Source organism: Bos indicus x Bos taurus, chromosome 2 (genome assembly GCF_003369695.1).
Source record: "Bos indicus x Bos taurus breed Angus x Brahman F1 hybrid chromosome 2, Bos_hybrid_MaternalHap_v2.0, whole genome shotgun sequence".
Lineage (NCBI taxonomy): Eukaryota > Metazoa > Chordata > Mammalia > Artiodactyla > Bovidae > Bos > Bos indicus x Bos taurus.
The window spans coordinates 1,311,887-1,336,638 of NC_040077.1; the positions used below are offsets into that span (position 1 = coordinate 1,311,887).

Consider the following 24,752-nt stretch of genomic DNA (forward strand, 5'->3'; position numbering starts at 1 on the left):
TTAAACACTCCCAGGCTCCGGGTCTGCCCAGGAACTCAGCTGGCACCGGGCGCGGGGGCTGGGTGCTCCCTGGGGCGCCGAGCCTTGTCGGCGGACAGCTCCGGCGTGTGTCTGTGGGTCTCGGCCGCTGCAGTGGCCCTGGGGTGCTAGAGCGGCCGGACGCGGGAAGGCGGGGCTTCTGGGCGACCGGGCGGGACGTGGGCTGGACGGGGCGGGGCGCGCGGCGGCGTTAGGGGAGCCTGGCTCCGCCGCTGGCTCTCGGTGCTGCGAGCGGGCCACCATGCTCAGCGTCGTGCACTTCCTCCGGAGCTTATTTAAGGTGAGACGCGGCACCCCCCTGGCCACTGCGGGCGCTGGGCGGCTTATGGCTACGCGCTGGGAGCAGAGCTGGTGCACGCCGCTGCGCCCCGAGCTTACCGCTGGGCACCGGGTGGTTAGGGGCACCCAGGGCGCTCCTTGCCGCCCCCAACTTTCTAAAGTGCCGGTCGAGAGAGCGTGTCCGCCCCGATACGGGAAAGGAGAGGTGCCCATCAAAGGTAGGTTGGACGGCAGGCCAGGGTCAGCATTGGTGAGGTACACGCCCAGTGCCCGGCCTCCATGGCACCTGCTCACCCTCAGCACTCAGGGCACAAGTAAGCCTAGGCTCCTCCGAGCAGGACCACCGGTTCTGGGAAGGACGGTTTGTGCCTGATCCAGTCGTGCCCAGGAAGTCGTTGATATTTTTATTACCCAGGCTGAGGGGACCCGAGGTACCCAGGGAGCATACCAGCTGGGTTGGGGCATCATTTTGAGAAGGGGATGTCTAAGCGTAGGTAGGAGAACAGGAACCTGGGGAGTTTTAGATTTCTGTGTGAAGTGCCCCTCTGCCCAGGCGAGAATCTCCAGACCACTCATTAGTCAAGTTTCTCTGGGGCACCCTTACCTTCCATGCCCTGATGGGGACCCTATGGTGAGTAGTTGGCTGCAGATTGCCTAGCTCCACCTCCACAGGTGAGAAACCTGCTCCGTGGTGGGAGGCAGGATGGGGTTGGCTCTGCCTGAAACCAACTGCATAAAAAAGAAGAGGCAAAGAATTAGCCCCTCAGTAGGCAGCCAAACACTGGGGCCTGCCAGAGCATGGAACTGGCCGTGGTGGGAGGAGTTGCTCTACTTGGCTCTGAGACCACTTTCTCCTAGAGTGCAGACTGAAGGGTCCAGGTAGAGTTCTCTGGCTCTAAGAGCCCTGGGGAAAGTGGCGGGAAGCCAGATGATCTAGAGCTGCACCTGCAGGAACCCTGCCCTCAGCCAGTCTGGAAGAGCAGGCTGAGAATCAGTTCACACCACAGGAATAATTAATGCATACAACTCAGGAGGGGAGAGGGATGGAGGCTTTCAGCAACTTGTATTAGTGAGTGATGTTCTTTGGTGTTCTTTGAAGAACAGGGGATTGTGGCAGGTGTCAGGGCTGTAGCTCTGAACACGCAGACCCCCCTCATCCTCCTTTGCATTCTGATTCTGTTACTGACAAGCTGTACAGACTTGGTGCAATCACTTAACCATGCTGGTCTTTGTTTTCCTGTTTGAAAAGTGTGGACAACAATTCCACACCTTTCTAGGTGGGTATGAGGATCTAATTACAAACCATACATGTGTTTTAGAGTACTGAGCCAAGGACCTTGGTCCTTTTCCACCCATGGCAGTGGTCACAGGCCACCCAGGTGAGGGGAAGTTTGCTGGGCAGAATCAGGAGCACAGGAAAGAGGCAAGCGTGACTGGGGAGGAGGTCACTGGACCTCCCAGGGCCTTGCCTGCCGGCTGAGTGGGAGCCTCCTAGGAAGGGGGTCCTTTGACTAAATATTCTCATGGGACACACTCTCCTCGCATTCCTAGCCTGTCCCCAGCACCCGCTGCCTACCCTAGGGTCCCCAGAGCCTTAACACATGTCAGACCTCTCTCTGTGCATACCATGGGAATGAGTAGATGTGCCTCTCAAAGGATGTCCCTTTCTGCTGCCCTGCAGAGCCACCCTTGGGAGGAGCCTTGAATGCCACGGTAGGTAGTCCACTTCTGGCTGTGCAGGTATATCTTGCAGAGCCACCATATAAAGACCATTCACACATGCTTTTCCTTTAGACACTGGTCATAAGGAATGCCCCACTGGGCCACAGGAGTGGGAAGTACAGGGAACCACCTCCTGACCTCTTGTGAGCCTGGGCCTGTACTACCACTTGGTGATAAGTAACTGACTTGGTTACTTGCCTGATCAAGAATGCTGCTCCATCCTAGGGAACTCAGATCACTGGAGTCCCACAGTCAGACTCTGATAATAGAGACACAGTCTCTACCAAGGTCCAGGAGCAAGAACAATCCATCAAACCCCAGTCCCCAGCTGAGACTTCTGTTGGGATTTGTTCTGCTCCAGGCACTGTGGGAACCAAGGGTGTCGCAGTCTTGTGACAGAGCCTCTCACAGTGCAAGAAGAGCAGAGAACCTGCTCACGACCTTTGGGATCACCCAGCAGATGAGCTGGAGCAGCACACCTAAGGAAAAATAGGTTGCTTCAAAAATCCAGACCCCTGCCCAGCACTGTGCATCTTTCTTGAGGGTCAGGTGCCAAAGTCCAGCAGCATGTCTTTCACCTTCAAAAGGCTTTCCAAAATGTTCCAGACAACTGAATACCTCTGCTGCCTGCCTGGATGTTTCACTGAAGTAGAAGTTCTCTCTGTTTTCATACTATGCATGTTGCTCAGTCATATCCGACCCTTTGCAACCCTATGGAAAATAGCCCACCAGGTTCCTCTGTTCATGAAATTTTCAAGGCAATGATTGATACTGGAGTGGGTTGCCATTTCCTTCTCCAGAGGATTTTCCCGACCCAGGGACTGAACCCCTGTCTCTTCAGTCTCCTGCATTGGCAGGCAGATTTTTTTCTTTTATCACTGTGCCACCTGGGAAGCCTCTCTGTTTTCATTTTTAAATTAATTTTTATTGGAGAATACTTTACAATGTTGTGTTAGTTTCTGTTGTACAGCAAAATAAATCAGCTATATGTATACATATATCCTCTCTTTTTTGGATTTCCTTCCCATTTAGGTCACCACAGAGAACTGAATAAAGTTCCTGGAGCTATACAGTATGTTCTCATTAGCTATCTATTTTATACATAGTATCAATAGTAAATATATAAATATACATAGATATATGTACGCATGTATGTATCAGTTCCAATCTCCCAATCCCTCCCACCCCTCTTCCACTCTTTGTGTCCATATGCTTGTTCTCTATGTCTGTGTCTCTCTTTCTGCTTTGCAAATAAGATTGTCTGTACCATTTTTCTTGATTCCACATAAGTGCATTAATGTATGATATTTGTCTCTCTCTTTCTGACTTCAGTCTGTATGACAGTCTCACGGAATCTCTGCCCCACACTCCAGTCCCCATCAGGGTACCTTGCTAATTGCTGTTCTCCAAGCCCTGTCAGTATGGTGGTACCACAGATCAGCATGAGGTCTTTAGAAGTAGGAAGGTCAAAGTCTCTGCTCACTAAATTATGGCACAGAATCAGCAGAGCCCTGAAGCAGGGCGATGAAGCTATGCTGTGCCTCTCACAGGGAAAGCGACTGATTTGTGCTGATCCCCACGTCAACAGTTGAGATAAGAAACATATATGCACACAGGTACACTTTTTGCCAAATCCATGGACAAGGACTGTAATGCATTTGTTCCATTTAGGGAGATTGCTTGTGGGTCAGAACAGGAGAGTCCAAACAGTCAAATGTAAAATGGCCCATCGGCGTTTCCAAGGCCCCATGTCTTCTGAGCAAGCTGAGCTGGGATGTTGAACAGGGCTGCAGTAGGGGTTTCCTGTCCTCCACTACGATTTCTCAGTCGCCAGAGCTGAAGTGTTGCTTTTGATCCCCTGTTTTGGAGGGGTAGGGGTGTTCAGAAGCCTCGGTTAGCCTTTCTTCCCACAGTGTGTCCACATCATGAGTGAAGGAATGGAGGTGGAGTTTCCACCAGGGACTGAGCGTGTCTTTGCCAACTTAACACTGTGGAGCTGGGGAAATCTCTGGAGGACAGACTCAGGATTCCAATGGGCTACTGTGAGGTGGACGCATGGGGAGGCTCCATTTATGACCTGGCATGCCTTCCACTTCTCATAGGCCACGAGTTCATGTTAGAACGGAGCCAGTGCTCACTAACTTCTGACATGCCCAGGTGTTTCTCTGTATGGAGCCTTCAGAAGATTCATAGTACTGTTTGCTTAGGATGTTATTGCAGGTGACTGGCCTCCTCCTCATTGAAGGAATTCTGTCTGTTGTCTCAAACCCGGGAGTTAGGCAAGGGACAGTGAAGTTTAATCAGTAAATATTTATTGAATATCTACTGTCTTCCAGACACTGTTTTAGGCACAGTAAGAACTTGGTTTTTGTTTTTTTTTTTTTGCATTTTTTTCTAAAATATTGTGAATGTGCTCAGTCGTTCAGTCATGTTTGACTCTTTACAACCCCATGGACTGTGTCCCACCAGGCTCCTCTCACTTTGGGATTTTCCAGGCAAAAATACTGGAGTGAGTTGCCTTTTCCTACTCCAGGGGATCTTCCCAATGCAGGGATCAAATCTGCATTTCCTGCATCTCCTGCATTGGCAGGTGGATTCTTTACCACCTTACCATCTGGGAAGCCCTTTCAGTATTACACAAGTCCGGCAGGACCCCGCTGGTGTTGCCCATCTACTTCAGTCCTGGTACCCCCAAAGAGCTGTGACATCAGAACATTCATTTTGGCTTCTGGCACTGTAACACTGCTTCTCATCCTCTGTCATCCAATCTGCCACTGCCCCGTCTGCCACCACCAAAGACTGCGTTTCTCATCAGCATCACCAGCTGATAAAGAATAGCATCTGTGGCAGTCTTCCAAGATGCTGACATTCTCCTTGCCAAAGTAGGTCTCTGTGCCTCTGTGTCTTTTGGCTTTATAGGGGACACAGTTAGGGGGTTGTGAGCAGATTGCTCTTGGTAAATCCACCCCAACACTCTGTCCCTTAAGGTATTTTGACTCCTTCAAGGAATTTCTGCCTTGTCCATTTCAGTTCATGAGCCAATATCAAACTGAAATTTTATTCAAGCAGCAGGTCACCTGCTGGAGCATGCCTTGGGCCCTGGAGCTAGCTTGTTCCCTCCAGAACAAGTGCCTGCACCCAAGTTAACATTATTCCTGACCCACAGTGCTGTTCTTCCCTCCCTGGCCAGATGCTCTTACAATCCATTCCCATCTGTTTCCCCAGATTTTTGCCAGTGCCTGTTGGCAAAGTGATAATTTTCTGAAACATGAACCTTTTCCTCCATAGTTTGAGTTGGTAACTGGTTCCCATGGCCATGCTGAGATAAGACTCTCTTTTTTGTTCCAGAGGCAGGGAAGGGGGCAGGGGTGGACATGAGGGGAACAGTTCTCACTTCACAGGGGAAAGTGATCATAGGTTCTTGCAGCAGTCAGAGAGAGGATCAGGGGCTGAGTAGGTTTGTGACTCTCCTAATAGATGGTCGTTGCTAAGGCCAGGGGTCTCAGGCTTTTCTGGATGATGCTCTGACTTTTATTCAAGGAACAAGGAAGCAGTCATTCAGCTCACCAATCCACACACTGAGAGAATCAGACTGATCTTGGTTCAGGGATATCTCAGGCCTGGGGCTGCAAAAGAGAGGAAATACTTTATGTTCAGTCACAGAGTCCTGGGAGCTCAGGGATTTGAGTTTGTTGTCTTCCATCTTTAATCTGGCTGGGGCAGTTAGAAATGACACAGTCACCCCACAGTGCTTGAGATCTTCATGGCTTTCCCTGTCACTTTTCCCCCGAAAGCCCCTAGTAGACACAGCTGATTGAATTAGGGGTTCGCCATGCATGCAGTGAGGTGCTGGAGTTTCGTAACTTAATGCCCAATATATTTTCACTGCCGTTGGCCTAAAATTGATGGATTAACCAATCCTAGCACTTCTCCCCCTGCTCCTTTCTTTAAGGGTCTGTTATCTATAATCACCTTAGTAACAGTTTCTTTATTAGTGAAGGCTCTTGGTTGCAAGACAAAAATGAACTCCAGTTAAGTGGAAAAAGAAAAGGAACTATCCTGTCAAGGTGTGGATAACTTCCAGGATCCAGCTTGGGTAGGATCAGGAAGGTGGGGCACAGTCAGTCCTGCTCAGCAGGCCAACTGCTGAGGATGCCTCTGGCGGGGCTGTGTCCAGACACTCAGCTCTGCCTCTCCTCTCTGAGAGTGTCTCCACCTCTCTCTTGCAGGCAGTTAGGTCTGTTCTCAAGAGCCACTGGAGCTGAGCCCAGGCTGCCCTCTGGAGGGTGGGAACAGAGGGGGTCTGCCCTTTCTGTTTCCAAGATGGGTGGGTCCCAGTTTCTCAACTGTCCTAAGAGCCCCTCTGACCCCAGTTAGGACTGCTGTTCAGATGCTGGGCAGGGAAGCAGTAAATGCCCCCACGAAGTTAAGGAAAAGTCCCACCAGGTCTCAGCCTACCAACCTTGGTGGTGAGGGGTGTGTACCCCAGTTCCTACAGGCATTTGCTAGGGAGTCACCCACATGTTTCAGCTATTCTGGGTAAAGGTTACACTAGGCACCTGAAGCCACGGACACTCTGCCCCCGGAGAGGTCACGAGGAGGCTGTCCCCTGAGTCCTAAAGAGGCCAGTCCATTGGGATGACAGAGAGGGACATGGGCATCTCTGGGAATCAGCTGCCCGCCAAGAGACCCTCAGTACCAACCCAGGGCTGCTGCTTTCCCAGCACCCAGGACTCTGCGATCCTCGGCCATGGTGCTGCTCAGGGACCTGGTGCTTCTTCTCTGCCCTGGAGCCGTCTCTCCCACATGGCCCTTCACAAGCCTCAGATGTGGCCGGACGCCAGAGGCCCCCTGTGCTTTTGTTCTGGAGCCTCCATCCACTCCCTCTGCCAACTCAGGGAACATCCCTGACCTCAACAGCTCCTCTCCATCCAGCTGTTCAAAATGTACTTCCCAAACACCTCCAAATTCTGAGTCCTGCTGTCTCCCTCTGAGCTGAAGGCTCTGAGAAGGCAGGGCTGGGGTTTGGAGCATAGTGTCCTGGGAAATGCTAGCCAAACCTGAGAATGAGTTCACCTGCAGAAGCAAAACCTTGGCCAGGTCAGTGAGTGTCTCGAGGGATCCCCTTGTCCAGGGGACCTTAGTTGGCTGACCACGGTTCTAGAGACATGTATTCCCACAACTTTCACTGCAAGCTTGGGCCAAGCTCAGCTCAGCTCTCTGGACTCTGGAGGCTTAGTCTCCGCACGTCTGGGTGCCTATCCTCCCCTTGGCCACCAGCCAGTCACAGCAGTCCTTTCCGGGCCAGCCTGAGACTCCAGCCACTCTCTCTAACATCAGGGAGGTACTTTTGGTACTGTCGGGGCTTCCTGGCCCCAGATGTTTTGTTGGCTTCTCCTCCTGGATAGAACCAGGCAGTGTCCCAGTGTCCCGAGAAGCGCTCTGTCTTTCGGGAGTCCTTTCATGGTTTCCTCGCCTCTGAAATAGGCAATCTCCTCCTCGCCATTTGTAATACTGTGATGTTCATTGGCTGCTCCGAGGCCCTCCTGGGTAACCAATGTGAGCCGTCTTAGAGATGGGGGTGGCACTGCCTGTGAGGCCTTGCTGCCACTCATCTGTTGATCCATGTGCCACACTCAAGGCCTAGGGCCCTGCCAAGGGTGCCGCCACACCACACCAGCTGCCATACCTTATCACCTCCTCCAGGAAGTCTTCCTTGATGCTTCCTTATCTCCCTTTTGGACCCTTCTCTGTGTTGTCTTTGCAACCCAGCTTCCTTCAGTCATAGGAGCACACTGAATTATAATTGTCTCTCACTTCTCCATGCACATGTTCATTTAAACATAATTTTACTAAGGATCAACTTACTGTATATTTCTATTTTGTACTGTCCTTAGAAGATTCCATGACTACACATTATTTCCTTGTTTTCTCTAAGTTCCCAGCTTTTCTGTTTATTCTCATATATGACATGCCACAGACAATGATACAAAAACAAGCCATTTCATGCCCCATGTACAACAAGTACTTAGTAATTAATGTATATACTAATTCAAAACTCACCCCACTTGATATTGAGAGGTAGATTCATGAGTGTTCATTTTATTATTATTTCATAGCATATATAAATATATTTCTGCTTTTGTGTATCATATATTGCCTGTGTGCATGCCAAACTGCTCAGTCGTGTCCGACTCTTTGTGACCCCATAGACTGTAGCCTGCCAGGCTCCTCTGTCCATGCAATTTTCCAGGCAAGAAAACTGGAGTGGGTTGCCATTTCCTACCCCAGAGGATCTTCCCTGACCCAGGGATTGAATCTGTATCTCTTGAGTCTCCTGCATTGGTAGGAGGATTCTTTACCACTCTGCTGCCTAGGAAGCCTGTATCACATATCGCATAATTTAAAAATCGACCATTTAGTAAACCAATCAGAACAAACAGGAAATAGGAAAAAAATAGAGAAATTCTCTTCTTGTTCTCAATGCACTGCTGTCCATGAAGGATCCAGCATGGGGTTGGGGAGGAGAATGAGAGAAGGACCCCTTCCTCAGTTATCACCCATGGGCTGCAGCTCGGCCCTGGATCTCCTGCCTGTCTAGACACCTGAGCACTGCAGGTAGGAGAGTGACATCCAGGACTGGATGGAGCCGTGCTCAGTGGCATCTGATTAAGTAAATGACAAGAAAATTATCTGAAGCACGAGTGAGAGGTGAATGGACTGCTCCCTTCATGGCTCAGGCTGATGCAGCCAGGGCCCTGCATGCCTGACATCTGAGGCTGCAGCTTTCAGCAAGGCTGCACATCAGAATCACCAGCCACACAAACTGAGTGGATCAGAATCCAGACCCGGGGCCCAGGCCCCAGTTCCCGAGCTTGCAGATGACGCCAGGGCATGGCTAAGCTCAGAAGCACTGTTCTACAGACCCTGGCGCTGCCTGCTCTCCACTAGGACAGGGCCATTCTCAGGGATTCTCTGGACTGAAGAGAAGCTGAGCCGAGATCGCAGGTTTCCCTGCGACCTTCACACTATCCTGATGTCCCTGAGAGGGGCACATGCTTCCCTGTTGACTGGATGTGGAGCATGGCTGAATCCCAGCGGTTTTCTGCTGTGGATCACTTCCCCCCCAGGCAGCCCCAGTGCTGTGGGTGTTCGCCGTGTACAGTGTGTACCAAACGGGCAATGTGTCTCTCCTGGCAGCTTTTTGCCATGAGGTGAAGATTTCCTGAGCCTAAGAAGTGACCTTGGAGCAGGGCCTGGGCTGGGAAGATGTACGGTGTGGTGCTGCCCCTCCTCCGAGGCCCCTGGCATTGGTGGTGGGGGCTCTCCCACCAGCTCTCCCACCAGCTCTCCCATGGGGCTCAGGTACCTTCATTTGAAACTCCTCCACTTCTAGGGATGTTGTGAAAGTTAAATGATAATAAAAACATGGAAAAACCTGCAGTCACCCAGCATAGATTAAGCTCTCAACAGTTCTTACTCACCTCCTGTGCTTCTCCTTGCCCATCTCTGTTTCTCTCCTCCTCAAAACAAATCTTTTCCCTTGAAACCAGTGGAGCCGAATGGAAGCCCATCTCCTGATACACGGCCACATGGGGGGTGTGCTGCTCAGGCTGACGCTACACCAGCCTGCAGCTCCTGACACAGGTACAAGTTGCATTTTCACAGAAGAGCTTGGACCCTATGCCCAGAATAGTTGGTGAAGCCAGTCCTTGGAGAAGCCCAAGTCCTGGAAGGGGTGTGAATATTGAGCCTTGTGAGAAAGTGGGAAGCAACTGAATGGAGGTCCATCCCTGCCTTAGAATACACTTAGTGAGAGAGGAGGGAGCTGCTGGGACACGCCCCAACCAGATGGATTTCCAGAGAGTTCTGAGAGTGGCCAGAGTGCTGCATGGTTGCATTTATCTAAAATTCCAGACAATACTCATGAGTCTCTAGTGACAGAAAGCAGAGTGTGGGACAGGTGGGGGCCGAAGAGTGGGATGGCACAGGGACCTCAGCTGCTGGGGACATGAGACATCTGTTGTCTTCTCTGGTGATAGTTTCATGGTGTATACCATGTCAGAAACCCTCAAGTCCTACCTCTGATGTGGGCAGTTTACCTCGATAGAGTCAGGGTCTCTCCCTGGCGAAACAGGACTGAAATCTCTTAGCTAGAATCTCAAAGCACTCCTCCCTGCTTAAAAATGATCCCCCTTCTCTTTTCACCCCCTTCCTGAGGTGCCATGGGCACAGAGACTACAGTGGTTTAGGGGAAGCGATGGCCAGGGAGATGGAGGCCTTGTCTTGGATAGCGTTGGGGGATTCTGGTTTTGTCAGTGGAGGTGTCCTTAGATCAAGGGTGCATTGTCTGGGTGTGTCATTTCTGGCTGGCCCTGTAAAAGCTGTAGGGCCTGGGGCGCTTGGTCATCTAGTGCCTCCACCCTGAGAGTCAGGCATTGGGCTCCTGGGAGTGTGGAGTACCTCCCTGCAGCTGTGTGAGGTGATGTTGGTTAGGACTTGCTGCTGGAGTTGGCTTGTAGGTGGGTTTGGAGAGGTTTAAGGCAGCAGGGATGCTATAAGGAAGCAGAAAGAATTCTGCAGTTGAGTAATTCAGTAAATCTCACCCAGGAGGAAGTATGATTGGTCTGAGACTAAACCTGGGATTGATGAAGCAGCAGCCATTGCCCAGAATAGCCAGCTGTTTGCTCTCTGTGACCTGGAGTGTGTGTTCTGTCTGTGCCCAGGTATGAACACGGAGGGGCTTTGTCACAGCCCTGGAGTGCCTTGCCTGATGCTGAAGCTTCATGACGTTGTTCATATTCCGCAGAAGGACACTGGGTTCCACCGTGACTCCAGGAGCGCTCCTGCATGTCATAGGCACTGTTGTCCTTCTTGCTTACTGGAAGTGAGCTGGGTGGATATCAACCCCTGAGAGCTTTATCACAGATGCTTGCCAAGGCCCTTCCTGGCCCCAGTGACCCAACTCTCCTGAGGGTGACCAGAAGGCATTTGGGAAAAGCCTTGGGGTGATTCTGTGCTGCTGTGGATCATGGCATGGAGCCCGGCTTGTCTTCTTGACTTGCTGAGCCCAGTGGAACAGGTGCTCTGAGCCCCTTAGCCCCACCCAACCAGCTCCAGCCTCCAGAAGCAAGTCCGCCCCTCCCACCAAAGAAGCGGGCCTTCCCAGCACTGCTCTGTGCTGCTCCGTGCTGAACAGGGGCAGCTAGCGAAACTGCCTCTGTCCCAAAGCATCTGCTCCTCACTTGGTGTCTGAATTCCTCAACTGGGAAAAGCCAGAAGGAGATACGAGAGACCTTGTAAGACAGGAGGTTTCCATCATCACAGTAGACTTGGGGGCACCCCATCCTAACTGTGAGCAGGGTGTGGCTCAGTCACCCAAATTCCATTTCCCTATAAAACGACGGTAACAATCTGTCAGATCACGAGTCGGTAAGCTCACATTTGTAAAACACGTGGCCTGTGTACCTTGAGTCTAGAAGACTCAGGCCCCTCAGAGGACTAGACCCCAAGGTGGGAGCATGTTTGGTATTCGGTGCCCTTCTGAGGCTGCCTCAGTCTCTCCTTTCTCTGTGAGTTCTGGAGTTTTTATGAAATGTCAGGAGAGGATTCACCAGGGAAAACATTGGCTTAGAAAAGACACAGCCTCCACCCTAAGGGTGATGAGTAAGACACGGAGGATGGCAGGACAGGTGGAGGGCAGCTCGGAAAGGACAGCCCGTGTGGCCCCACCCCTGTGCCCGCAGCCTGCTGCCCAGCTCCCCCTCCCCTCCTGATCGTCCCAGGGACCATGCAGCCCTCCCCCTCCTCACGGGCCCTCCCCTGGCCTCAGTCTCAGGAACGGGGCAGGACCTGAGCCTCTGGATAGGGCCACGTGTGGCTGGTCACTTCTGGCTGAAGCTGACTGGTCAAGTAGAGACCACAGTTGTGGGAAAGGCCATGTGGAGCAGGGACTCTTCAGTGCAGTGGGGAAGGAGGCTGGACCTAGACATGGAGGGTCAGCTGGGAGGAGCATTGAGGGCTCAGTGTCCGGGCAGGAGAAGGGCTGAATTTGTAGTTTGATGGAGTTTGCGTGAGACAGGAGCTCTCTCCAGGGCAAATGTGCTGCCCTTACCACCACCCTGTCTCAGGACCACCCTCTGAAGCAGCTGCTGGAAAGGCAGGCTTAGATCCAATCTGAAGGGCCCCAGGCTCTGGCCCACTGTTCTGATTTGATCCCAGAAGTGCACTTCGTTCATTCCAGCCACAGCATTTGCCGAGTCCTTTTTCACCCCAGGCCCTGTGCTGGGGAGACTAAGCCATGAGTGAAACAGAGTCCGGCCATCCAAGCACCCCCAGTAGGTGGTTCTAAATTCTCCTGAGCACCAGGTCAGTAACTGAAACCTGGGTATGAGGCAATGGGTGGGTTAGAGTCAGACACTGCCCGTGGGGGATGTGCCGCAGTGAGGCTGCAGGAGGGCCTGGAGGGGTTGGGGTGCTTGGGGGATTGGGCACCGGGAGGGAGTGCACTGAGCCCTGAAGGGGAGGTGCAGTGCCCACGGGGCCCGGCCAGGGACGCTGCTCGCAGGACAGTGGGCCTTGCCTCGAAGAGGCTGAGCAGGCCCTGGACACCTCTGGTCCTCCACCCCAGCCAATGCCAGGTCGGAAAGTTTTTGCCAAGGCACAGGGGTGAGAAGGGAAAGGCAGGCCTGCCCAGTGAGCAGGTACCGCCTGCCTCTGTGCGCCACAGCCCAGGCACCAGCCCGCCACAAGGCAGGGGAGGAGAGGGCTACTGCGAGGCCTCGCCTGCTGCCTGCACCTCTGCCTCCTAGTCCATAGCCCTCGTGTTTGTTTCTTTCTGAAACAGGTCCAGTGCGGACCTGGTGGAGGGGCCCCTGAAGAGGGTGCTGGGATCTGGGGAAGCTCTGGCTTGTCGCAGGGGCCTTGGGGAAGACGCCCTGTATTCCCCCGTGCCATAGAGGAACAGGGATGGGCAGGGAGATGGGTGTGTGCAAGCTTTCTGTGCCCTGTTTGCAGAGTCTTCTCCTTTGCTGTTCACAGAGGTGCCTCTGACCAGGGCCCCATGTCCAAGCAATAAGGCGAGGGTACAGCAGCCACACTGCTCATGGGGTCACTCCAAGGGACTGGCCGGGCCAGCTTCTTGCCAAGGACCCTGAGGGAGGCTTACCTCAACCTCTCTCTTGAGATATACAGCAGCAAGCCACCTTTCCTGGAACTTAAGACACACTTCTCAGAAAGCAGCTTGATTCTTCTAAAATCAAGATGCATTTATAATTGATGTGTACATTTAAGAATGATTTCCTCTTCCTCTCAAAAGCTGTCATGAACTTTGTGGCATCTGTGCAGGGAGGAAACAGAACAGTTGTAACTCCCCCTCGTGATTGGGACACCCAATGCATGCATCTCCTGAGGTCCCAGTCCCAGCCCAACCGGGAGGCAGATGACTTCCTGAAGAAACCTCCACTCCCAGGGCATCCTCAGAGTGACTTGCCAGGATGGAGGGACCTTTCCCAGGGAGGATGGAGGGGGTCCCCCAACTTTCCCAGAGAGGCTCCCACCAGCCCCAGGGCCTGCACCACATCTTCCTAGCAGTGAGTGTGATCACCATGATTTTCTGCCTGATAGACAGAGCAGCGGCCACCTTCTGGCTGTGTCCGCTGTGTCCCTCTTTGTGCAGGCAGTCACCTCTCAAGATACCTCAAGGGAGCAGGCATTTCTGGTGACCCATGTGTGTCTGCCAGAGACCTGCTGATACAGCCAGTCATCACATTCAAGGGCTGTTTCTCCGGGAGCTGGTTCTACTCTCCTCCAATGAGGCTGGTTCTGAGACCCACCCCCAGCTTGTCTGTGGCCCCCAACCAGCACTAAATGGCTCCTGATTGGATTCCCAACTCCAGATCCTCCAAATTGGCCACGTTCTTCTCTCCCTCTGGTTCTGCTGCACGTATGTCTACCTAACATAGCAGAACATACAGTACAGCACACGGTCAGCGGGCAGGGGAGAGACTGTAGGGGTGGCAAAGCCTCTGGAGGGGTGCAGCAGGCAGGCAAGTGTCCCTCCTAACAGAGGCCTCATTTGTAGATGAGTCAACTCGGGCTCTTGAGGGTGATAAGCAGAGGAGTGAAGGTAGAAGAAAACCCTACATTGATGCCCCTGTTTTTCTGCCACGCTGGGCAGCCTCCAGCAATCTGGGCTTTCCAGTGAGACCCTTTGTGATGATGTTCTGGGCGACCAGGCCTCTGCCATACATGTGCTTCTGTGTCCAATGGAGAAACCCCCTCCTTGCATAGGCATGGTGTGCCCCAGACCCACCATGAGTCTCGGAGCAACCTAGGACCCCCAGGTGCAGGCCCGCCTGGGGCTGCCACACCCACATCCCACCGTGAGAGGTTCTCTCAGTCCCTCTGAGTAGGTCTGTCTCTGAAACTGGAGCGACAACCTGCTGAAGCCCCCGTGCAGGGCCGCAGAGAGGGCAGGAGGAAGTGAGGGTCTCCAGCTTTGTGCAGTTTGTAGCCACTCTGGACATGCAGGTGTGTTTGCACACGGAGAAGGCTGGGTACTGACTGAAGCTGGGATGGAACTATCTCCCTGCTTTTCTTCTGTCTGGTGGCCTTGGGTGAGGCAGGGGAGGGGGAGGCATCACAAGAGAAATGCAGATCAAAAAGGACATGAGTTAGGACTCATCTATAGATGGTGACAGGCATCACCAGGCCGTCCCTGGTGGGCAGGCTGAGCTGGTCTCTGTCTCTTCACTTCAGTGTTGGAGGAGAGCCTGTGAAGACCCCTGGGCCAGCCCTGGGTGGCGATATTAAACCGTGTGGTGTTGTTTCTTGGGCAGTTATGTCTTCTCAGGGAAAGGAAGGCTACGCTCTTCCCCAGAAGAGACACAGCTAGGAACCGTGGGCGGGAATGTACATCAGCTGGGACCTAGGAGCAGCAGTTCTTTGTCTTGGGGAGACTTGCTCTGCGGCGGGTGAAGAAGGCCAGTCCCACACCCCTGCTAGGAAGGAACTGCTTCCAGGGCTTGGGTGGGTGGCCTCACTGCCTCTGGTCAAAAGAATGGGGCAGGGCAGGCGGGGGCCTGCAGGGAAGCCACTGGGCAGCAGGTCAGAGACTGGCTCAGGGTGCTCACATGAAGAGACACAGTCGCATCACCACCATGAACACACATGAACACACATGAACACACAGCCACTGTAGCCTCTCGACTACCGCCATTACCGGATCCTCTGTGACCCGGAGAACACACCCTCCCTCTCAGGACCTGTGGACGTGGCCCGCAAAATAATAGGGACATTCAGACTTGTTCTGCCCATCTCTGGGGACCCAGGAAAGCTCACGTGAGACACCACTAGGTACCAGAGACGGAGTCAGAAAGACCTTCCAAAACTCAAACACCACCACTTAGCAGCCTGGACAAGGAGCTATTTTGAGCTTCAGTAAGGAAATCTGCAGAAAAAAATAGGAACACCAGCCACATTTTAGGATGAAATAGTGTATATAAGGTACATGGAGAGCATCTCGTGCGTATCTGCCATCACATGTTACTTTTATAATGTTGTTGTTGTTTAGCCGCTCAATTGTCTCTGACTCTTTCTGTGACCCCATGGACTGTAGCCCTGCCAGGTTTCTCTGTCCATGGTATTTCCCAGGCAAGAACACTGGAGTGGGTTGCCATTTCCTTCTCTGGGGGATCTTCCTGACCCAGGGGTTGAATATGTGTCTCCTGTGTTGGTAGGTGGGTTCTTTACCACTGAGCCACCTGGGAAGCCCTGTTTTTATAACAGGAAAGACAAACATAACAGGAGAGACAATTTTCGTTCGGGGTGTACTGTGCAGCTGCCCTCTGGCAGGCTCAGTGCTAGGGCCTGGAGTCCTAGAGGGGCTGACGTGCTCCCCCTGGGGGAGCCTGGAGTCTGGTAGGAGAGACAGGTAGGCCCATGACAGCAACAAGGGCAACAACAGCTTCACCTCCACAGCTAGGGATTTGACAGGGAGTGGTGGTGCTGGAGACCCCAGGAGAGGAAGCACTCAGCCCTGCCTGGGAAAGAGGGAGACTCCTGAAGAGTCAGGTGGGTAGGAAGCACTAGTGTGAGGCCCCATGCACCTGTATGGATTCCTGATACCTAGGGAAAACTGAAGAGTGAGCAGGGGAGCCTCTGAAGGAGGCGGGACAGCATGCCTGAAGGCAAAGAATCAGTGCTGGGACATCTTAGGAGTAAGGAGGGGCTGGGAGAAGTGAGGATGCAGAGCAGGGCCAGGGTGGGCTGAGCCCGGGTGTTCGTGTGGGCAGTGGAGAGCCCAGGGGGTGATACCAGTTGTGGATGTGCCGAGACCTGAGGCAAGGGCTGGGGGGCACAGGAGCCCACCCCTTCTCAGGGCAGGATGTCCTTGTCCTGCTCAGAGGCCAGGAGCAGGACAGAAGAGGGCTTAGTGGGAAAAGGGCAGAGCCATCACAGCCAACAGGACAATATTAGAAGATTCGTTGCTCTCCTGAGCCCAGAGCAAGCTCCTCTCCCCTATGGATCCTGCGCCTGCCACCTGTACAGGCCAAGAAGTTTCTCAGGTTTCAGAGAAGAAGCTGTCTCTTTCTGGAAGCTTGACACACTCAGGTCAGGAAACTTCCATCATGGTTCACCTGGCAAGAGCCCACATGTCTGGTTCCTTGGATTTCCTGGCTTGGCATTTTCCAGTAGACACCTCTGTAAGGAATCACAAGGGACTCCCTGGCTCCCCCACAACCATCCTAAGGCCCAGGCTGGGGTCTTCTGGAGGGAATCCCACACAGTAGCCCACACTCTGATGCTAACAGGCATATGGCTGATAATGAGCCTGTAATGGCAGAAAATTCAGAACAGATGGAAGAGGGAAGAGAGTTGAGCTACCCCACTACTCATGATGCAATTGGGTGGCTTCAGAGATAGCACCTGACCTAATTCCATCTTTTCATCTGTAAAACACTGCCTACTTCACAAGCTTGTTGTTTGGACTTAGCTACAAGGTGAGATTTGAAGGAGGCATGTAATGCTGACGCTTTTCCTTTCCAATCTTCATCATATGGCAGATTACAAAGCACAGAGGTAGGCTTTGACTCAAGTCTTTCGCTGGACACTGTGAGGCAATCACGGTCCAGGGTGGGGCTGCTGAGACATGTGTGGGCTGGACCAGGTGTCTGTGAGCATCAGCTTTCAGGACCAGCCGTTTCTCGCTTCTCCTTGAGCTGTCTTGTGTCTCCATGGCACATTCTATGCTATGCTATGCTATGCTAAGTCACTTCAGTCGTGTCCGACTCTGTGTGACCTCATAGATGGTAGCCCACCAGGCTCCCCTGTCCCCGGGATTCTCCAGGCAAGAACACTGGAGTGGGTTGCCATTTCCTCCTCCGATGCATGAAAGTGAAAAGTGAAAGTGAAGTCGCTCAGTCGTATCCGACTCTTAGCGACCCCATGGACTGCAGCCTACCAGGCTCCTCCATCCATGGAATTTTCCAGGCAAGAGTACTGGAGTGGGGTGCCATTGCCTTCTCCATGGCACATTCTACCTCTCTACAATGTGAATGGGGCAGAACGTGGGGAGTGGGCCTGTCACGAGCACCTTCATTGAGTCCACTGTTGTGTGAGGCTACATGAGCCCTAGCAACATCCCAGCCCCTGTGGGCATCCAGTGTGGGTCAGGTGAATTGAGGGTACAGCCATAATAAAATACAATGAAGTCAGCCTTGAAAAATGGAAAGACTGGTGCCAGAACATCTGAATCCTAGTCCCAGCTTTGCTGTTACCTTTTTGTGTGATTCTGGGCAAGTCACTAAACCTGTGGGACAAGGGGTTTCAGTTCTCTCACCTGTCAAATGAGACCATTCTCTCTCCTGCTCTCCTCACGGGTTTTTGTGATGATTCAGCTGATGATGCAAGTGGGAATCGCTTTGGAAAAAAAGAAATATATTCAATACAAGAGAAATTATGTTAGAAATTATGGGGTATCCAAACAAAATGGTAATAAAATTATGTCATAAAATAATACTTGGGGCCGCCCCCTCAGGATTCCTCTGATCATGACAGAAGGGAGGGCGCCTCCCCTCCTGTCACGCAGGCGGCGGCTTCTGCACCCTGGGCGAGCCGCACACCTGCCTGCACCTGCACCTACAGGGCCGCCGGCTGCTTACCTATAGTTGTGGACTGTTGTGTAAAGAGAAGAACTGACCATGTTTACTGAGGAGAAAGGGCCAGAAGAGTGGTTAAAGGTACAGGAGAGGTGCGGGGGTTTTCTGAGTGAGAAGTGTGAAGACCAGGGTGTCACTGCAGGAACCTTAGTAACACCCAGAGCCTGATGCGAGAGGGTGCCTTTGTTTGTTTGTTTTTTTTTTTTTAACTAAAGGGCTGCAGCGTGGCTGCTAAGGCAAGTGCATTTATGGGTAGGCTGGAAGTAAGGGGTCTTATCTGATGACCTCTTTTCTCAGGAAAAAGGCAAAACCTTTCCCCTAGTGAAGCAGTGTGGGCGTAGGATGCCTCCTGCAGGGAGACGCGTGGTTGAGTGCTCTCTGAAGTTCATTGCAGGTAATAGTGCTCCAAGGTTTGGTTCTGGGCTCAGCATGTGTCTGTAACCACCGGTGTTCCTTCCCACTGACAGTGTGAAAATCTGCTCTTTGGGCTTGCCTGTCCTTTAACATGTTTTCCTCAGCCAGAGGAGTGAATGGCTCCTATATGTGATTTTGTAATAAAGCTTTAATTTTGGAATAGATCTAGGATTATGAACTTCCCAGGTAGGTCAGTGGTAAAGAATCTGTCTGCCAAGCAGGAGACTCGGGTTCAATCCCTGGGTAGGGAAGATCTCCTGGAGAAGGAAATGGCAACCCACTCCAGTGTTCTTGCCTGGAGAATCCCATGGACGGAGGAGCCTGGTGGGCTGCCGTCTATGGGGTCGTGCAGAGTTGGACACGACTGAAGCGACTTAGCAGCAGGATTAGGAGCTTCCCAGGTGGGTCAGTGGTAAAGAATCTGTCTGCCAAGCAGGAGACTCGGGTTCAATCCCTGGGTAGGGAAGATCTCCTGGAGAAGGAAATGGAAACCCACTCAAGTATTCTTGCCTGGGAAAAGAGGAGCCTGGAGGGCTACAGTCCATGGAGTCGCAAAGAGCCGGATGTGACTTAGTGACTAAACAACAATTAGGATTATAGAAAAATTGCAACAGTGCAGAGTACATGTGTACCCTACACCCAGTCTGGCCTGTTGGTGACATTTTATATGTCTGGTATATTTGTCACAGTGAGTGAATCAATTTTTATAAAGAATTACTTATATTTTATTTCTTTATTTCCAAACATTCTTGCTATGGCCTTTTTAGTTACCTTTGACCATGGGAGGAATTCTTGTTTACTCATGATTTAGGAACTTGAATCAATAATTTGAATCGTCTCCCTAACTTTTGGGAGTTTCTCTATTTCTTATCTCCTGTGGATGTGGGAAAAAATGCTGTAGAGAAAAATAAATATCAATTGGAATTTTATCAAGTCAATATGACCCTGGTGTCAGTTATATGTGTTTTTTTTAAAAAGTGTTATTACCTAGTAAATGCAGTTTGACAGATATCTTTTTAAGAAAATGGTTTAATGAGGGATAATTAATGAAAAGGAGGCTTCCCTGGTGGCTCAGGGGTAAAGAATCTGCCCACTAATGCAGGAGACACAGGTTTGATCCCTGGGTTGGGAAGATCCCCTGAACCCACTCCAGTATTCTTGCCTGGAAAATCCCCTGGACGGAGGAACGTGGTGGACTACAAGTCCATGGGGTCACCAAGGTCATACGGACATAACTTAGTAACTAAATAGCAACAACAAAATAATGAAAAGCATGTTTTTTTTTTTTTTTTGGTGAAAAGATGGTGCATCATCTGTGCCTCTAGATGGCACTAATTTTATACTGGCCTAAAATTTACAGTCCATTCAGTTTGGAATAAAAAGTCTCTACTTCTTTTTTTTAAAGATTAATATGTGATGACATGAAAAAATGTTCACAATATACTGTTAAGCAATTTCATGTTTGAAACAAAGATCTGTGCATGTGCGACTATACATTAAAGTGCTAAAACTACAGGCCAAGCCCTGTTTCAGGTGCTTGGGAATCTAGTGGAACAGGCTGAAACACCTGCCCTGGGATCCTATGCTGGGGGGTGGTGGGCAAGAAATGTACATTCATTCCACAGAGGGAGGTTCCATAAACCCAGGGCATTACACCCTGCCTCTTCCTAGGAAATGGTGTGGGGTGCACCCTGGGGAAGCTCTATCCCAGGCAAGTATAGCTGAAAAGACAGGGCTCCAACTCCTCTCACCCCCAGCTCCCAGCATGGTGCTATGGTTTTACCCCAGTGGGGGTAAACTGCTGATATTCTCTGCCCCTAACCCCATGTTGCAGGAACTCTGTCCTGGTAGCTTCATGAGTTTGGAATCCCCAAGATCACCTTCAGGCTTGATAATTCACTAGAAGAATTCATGGCGCTCAGAAAAGCTATTGTACTCATTTTTATATTACAGAGAAAATGTTAGTTGGGGCTTCCCTGGTGGCTCAGACAGTAAAAGATCTGCCTGCAATGCAGGAGACCTGGGTTCAATCCCTGGGTCAGGAAGATCCCCTGGAGAAGGGAATGGCTACCCACTCCAGTATTCTTGCCTGAAGAAAAGGGAAAGGGTGCATAGGGAATAATCCAGGTATCCTCTCCAGTGGAATCACACATGCAGTGCTTAATTCTCCCAGAAAAGATGTATGAAAACATGTATAAAGGTTGTCAACCAGGATAGTTCACCCAAGCCTTATGTCCAGGGTTTTTATTGGTGTCCTTGAAACACGGAGTGGCCGTATGACTAACCTTAGCTACTCAGGCTCTAGTCTCCCACAGGTCAAATGGATACAGTATGGCCACAGGTCAGGCATGCAAAAACACTCTTACCCAGCAGGGTAATGGAAGAACTCAGAGGTTATCTCTCAGGAAACTGTCCTTTTTTGGAGTGTCCTTTCTTTGGTTTGAGTGCTGCAATCTGCTAAGTCAACTCTTTATTGGTGACTTCAATAAATAAGCAAATGGAAGAAGGAGGAAAATTTAATAAAGAGACAGCTAAGAAGCGTCTTCCTGGGATCACAGTAAGTCCTGCGAGTTGGCAAAGTGGCGTGCATGTGCTGACTGCAGCCACACAGAAGGAACCATAGAGGGATGTGGGCAGATGTGGGGACATTCTCCAAGTCATGCACAGACCTGCCAACACAGGGCAGAAGCCTCAATGGCATGAGGGACCTAGCAGAACCTGTGACCAAACACTGAACAGAGACCTATTCTTGCCCAGGGACAACTCCCAGGAAGCCATGCTTTAAAATAAAACTGCACACATCTCTGGAATTCTGGAAGACTGTGTACATTCACAAGGCTGTGCCCTCTCAAGAGTGATCAGAGAGGAAAAAGTAAGACAAAACTGTAAACTCCCTGAACTGTGATGGTAGCTTCTAAGCCACATGCATCTAATGGTAAATTGTTGTTGACCTAAAGCAAATAGACAGCCGGACATTTCTCCAACAAAGATGATTTTATTTGGGGTCAGCAGAGAATTGCAGTTTGGGGTCTGCAAACATGGTGAGCCACGTGCAAGTCCCTGCATAGTAAGCGAAGCAGACACTTTTACAGAGGAGGAAAGGAAGTTGGGAGGGTGATGGTAAATAAAGAGCTCATGGCTTGTCATTGGTTGCGTTATCATCAAGATAGAAGAGGAGCCTTCTTCTGGAGCTCTGCAGTCATCACAGGGTGTGAGACCACTCTCTTCTGGCCTCCAGATCCTATTTAATTGAAGTTTCTGTTTATTAATTTTTTACAGGTAAAAATCTAGCAAATTATGAAAACTTAAGCACAACCTTTGGCCAATAAGTGGCTGAGGCTGCTTAAAGGATAACCCCTAGGTAACCTGGTTAAAAGAAAAAAAGAGAGAGGAAAAAAAATTCTGAAGAGGGATATCAGAGACTGCACACCATGCCGGAGTGGATTTTGCAGATTTGTTCAGTCAAGTTACTAAACAAGAGAAAAAAAATTGACCAAACAACAACATTAATAGTCCAGAGAAGGAGTATTAATATCCAGAGTTGCTACAATATATTATTTGAGAAGTCCAATTTTCAACAAGATCAGTAGCAAAAAAAACAAAAAAATACAGCACATGCAAAGAAAACAGGAAAGTGTGACCCATATATGAGGGAAAAAAGCAAGCAATAGCATCACCTTGAAGGGGTGTAGATGGTGGCTGCAACCAGTAAAGACTTCAAAGCAGCTGTCCTAAAGATGTTCAAAGCACTAAAGGAAATCGTGCATAAAGAATTTAAGGAAGGTGTGATAATAGTGTATCATCAAGTAGAAAATGTCAATGGAAGTATAGAATATAAATACTAACCAATGGAATTCTGGAGTTGAAAAGTACAATAACATTTTACAAAATGAAAAATTTACTAAAGGGGGAATTCCCTGGCAATCCAGTGGTTAGGACTCTGCACTTTCACTGCCAAGAACCTAGGACTCAATCCCTGATCAGGGAACTAAGATCCTGTAAGTGGTACAGTGAAAGCAAAAAAAAAAAGAAAGAAAGAAAGAAAAAAATTGGAGAAATAACAACAGATTAAAACCCAAGCAAAAAAATAACAAAGAGGGATTTCTCTGATGATACAGTGTATAAGAATCCTCTTGCCAATGCAGGGGACATGAGTTCAATGCCTGATCCAGGAAGATTCTACCACAACTACTGAGCCCGTACACTCTAGAGCCCATGCTCCGCAACAAGATAAGCCACTGCAATGAGAAGCCTGTGGTCCGCAACAAAGAGTAGTCCTCGCTCACTGCAACTACAGAAAGCTTGTCCACAGCAAGGAAGGCCCAGCACAATCAAAACTAAATTAATTAACTTAAAAATTAAAAAAAGAAAAAAATTAATTTCTAAAATACCTACCAGAGGGGCTCAACAGATTTGAGCTGGCAGAAGAATGAATGAACTTGAAGACAGACTGAGATAATGCAATCTGAAGAAGGGAGGGAAAAAATGAAGTAAAATGAACAGAGCCTTAGAGAAATGTTGGCCACAATTAAGTGCACAGCCTGTGCATGGGAGTACCAGAAGAGGTGAAAAAGACAAAATAAAGTCATTCTCAGATACACAAAAAATGGAAAGAATCTGTTGCTAGCCAATCTACCTTTCCAGGTGGCTCAGTGGTAATGAGGCTGCCAATGGATGATGTAGGAGATGCAGGAGACTTGGGTTCAATCTCTGGGTCAGGAAGATCCCCTGGAGGAAGAAATAGTGACCCGATCCAGAATCCTTGCCTGCAAAATCTCATGGACAGAGGAGCCTGGTGGGCTACAATCCATGGGGTCACAAAGAGTCGGACACCATCAAGCAACTGAGCACACACACACATCTTCCTTACAAGAAATGCTATAATAAAACAAGTTCTTCAGGCTAAGACCAGATGACACCAGAGAGTAATTCAAATCTACATAAATAAACAGGGAATGTCAGGAAAGGTAATTTTTTTAGACAAGAGACAGCTACAATTGCATTTTTATTTCACCTGAGGTTTCAAATGTACGAGCATGGAGCTCATAATATTCCTTTATTACCCTTTTAATGTCCATGGAACTAGTAGTGATGGCCACTTTCATAACTATCTGTTGGATTTTAATTTTCATTCAGTTCAAAATATTGTCCAATTTCAGTGGTAACTTCCCTTGGAGCATAAGAGAATGGAAAAAAGAACAGTAAATTAACAGGAGACTTTCACCCACTCCTGAATTTTGCAAGTTCCTATCCTCTTCCTCAAGCCCGTTCTAAAATTCTTATCCTAGCGATTTCTCTGTTAGTGTCCTGGTGCCTACTTCCAGGTGGGGTGTAGGATGCCAGTTTACAGAAAATGAGAAACTCATAAAATGAGAAACTCACTCAGTGGTATTTCAGAGTCTGACTTTTTTGCCTATCAAATTGCTACTGTTTAAAGAGTCCTCAAATAGCTATTCCATGCATTCCATCACAGCTGTGGAGAAGCAGGGTGGAGTGTGTTTACTTACTTAGAAATGGAACCATTTCATCTTACTTAGAAATGGAACCTCCCTGAAGTCTTTTTCTGAACTGGGAAATTTCTTACAAGGCCACAGTAGAAATAAGCCAGAGTAATGTGGAAACACAGCAGAGGGTCACCCCGCCCAGATTTGGGGGATTGGCCTTGGTGGCAGATAAGGGAGAGCAGGGAAGTTTTCTCAGGGGAAGTAAGCTCTTGCTGTCTCTAAGCTAGGTGTAAGGTAGAGAAAGGCATTCTGAATAAAAGGACCAGCAGTGGCACAAATGTGTGAAAGAGTGTGGCATCTCCAGGAAGCAAAAGCAAAGGATTTTATGCAATTGGAGCACTGTGTGCAGCAGTACAGTGAAGGAAATGGCAAGAGAGGCAGAGGCAGAGATCAGATCAGACAGCGGAGCTTTGGATCACGCTAGAGCACTTGGATTCTGTTGAAAATTTTATTGAGAGTGTATTAGTTACCATGGCTGCTGTAATAAATTACCACAAATGTAGTAGCTTAATTTATTCTCTCACAAGTCTGGAGGACAAAAGTCCTAAGTCAGATTCAGTGGGCTAAAGTCAAGCTGTCCTCCAGACTGCTTCCTTCTGGGGGGCTCTGAGGTGTGAATCTATTTACATTGCCT

General features: G+C 50.1%; 1 protein-coding gene across 2 annotated transcripts in view; it reads left to right on the plus strand.

Annotated features, from left to right (window-relative positions):
• The first annotated feature begins 247 nt into the window (after window positions 1-247).
• Window positions 248-24,752, plus strand: part of ARHGEF4 (Rho guanine nucleotide exchange factor 4) — a 328,336-nt gene continuing 303,831 nt past the window's right edge. For both annotated transcript variants that reach the window (XM_027554452.1, XM_027554456.1), the window contains exon 1: window positions 248-319. In XM_027554452.1, the coding sequence (XP_027410253.1) occupies window positions 281-319 (39 nt within the window). In that variant the 5' untranslated portion in view covers window positions 248-280. The remainder of the gene's footprint in view (window positions 320-24,752) is intronic.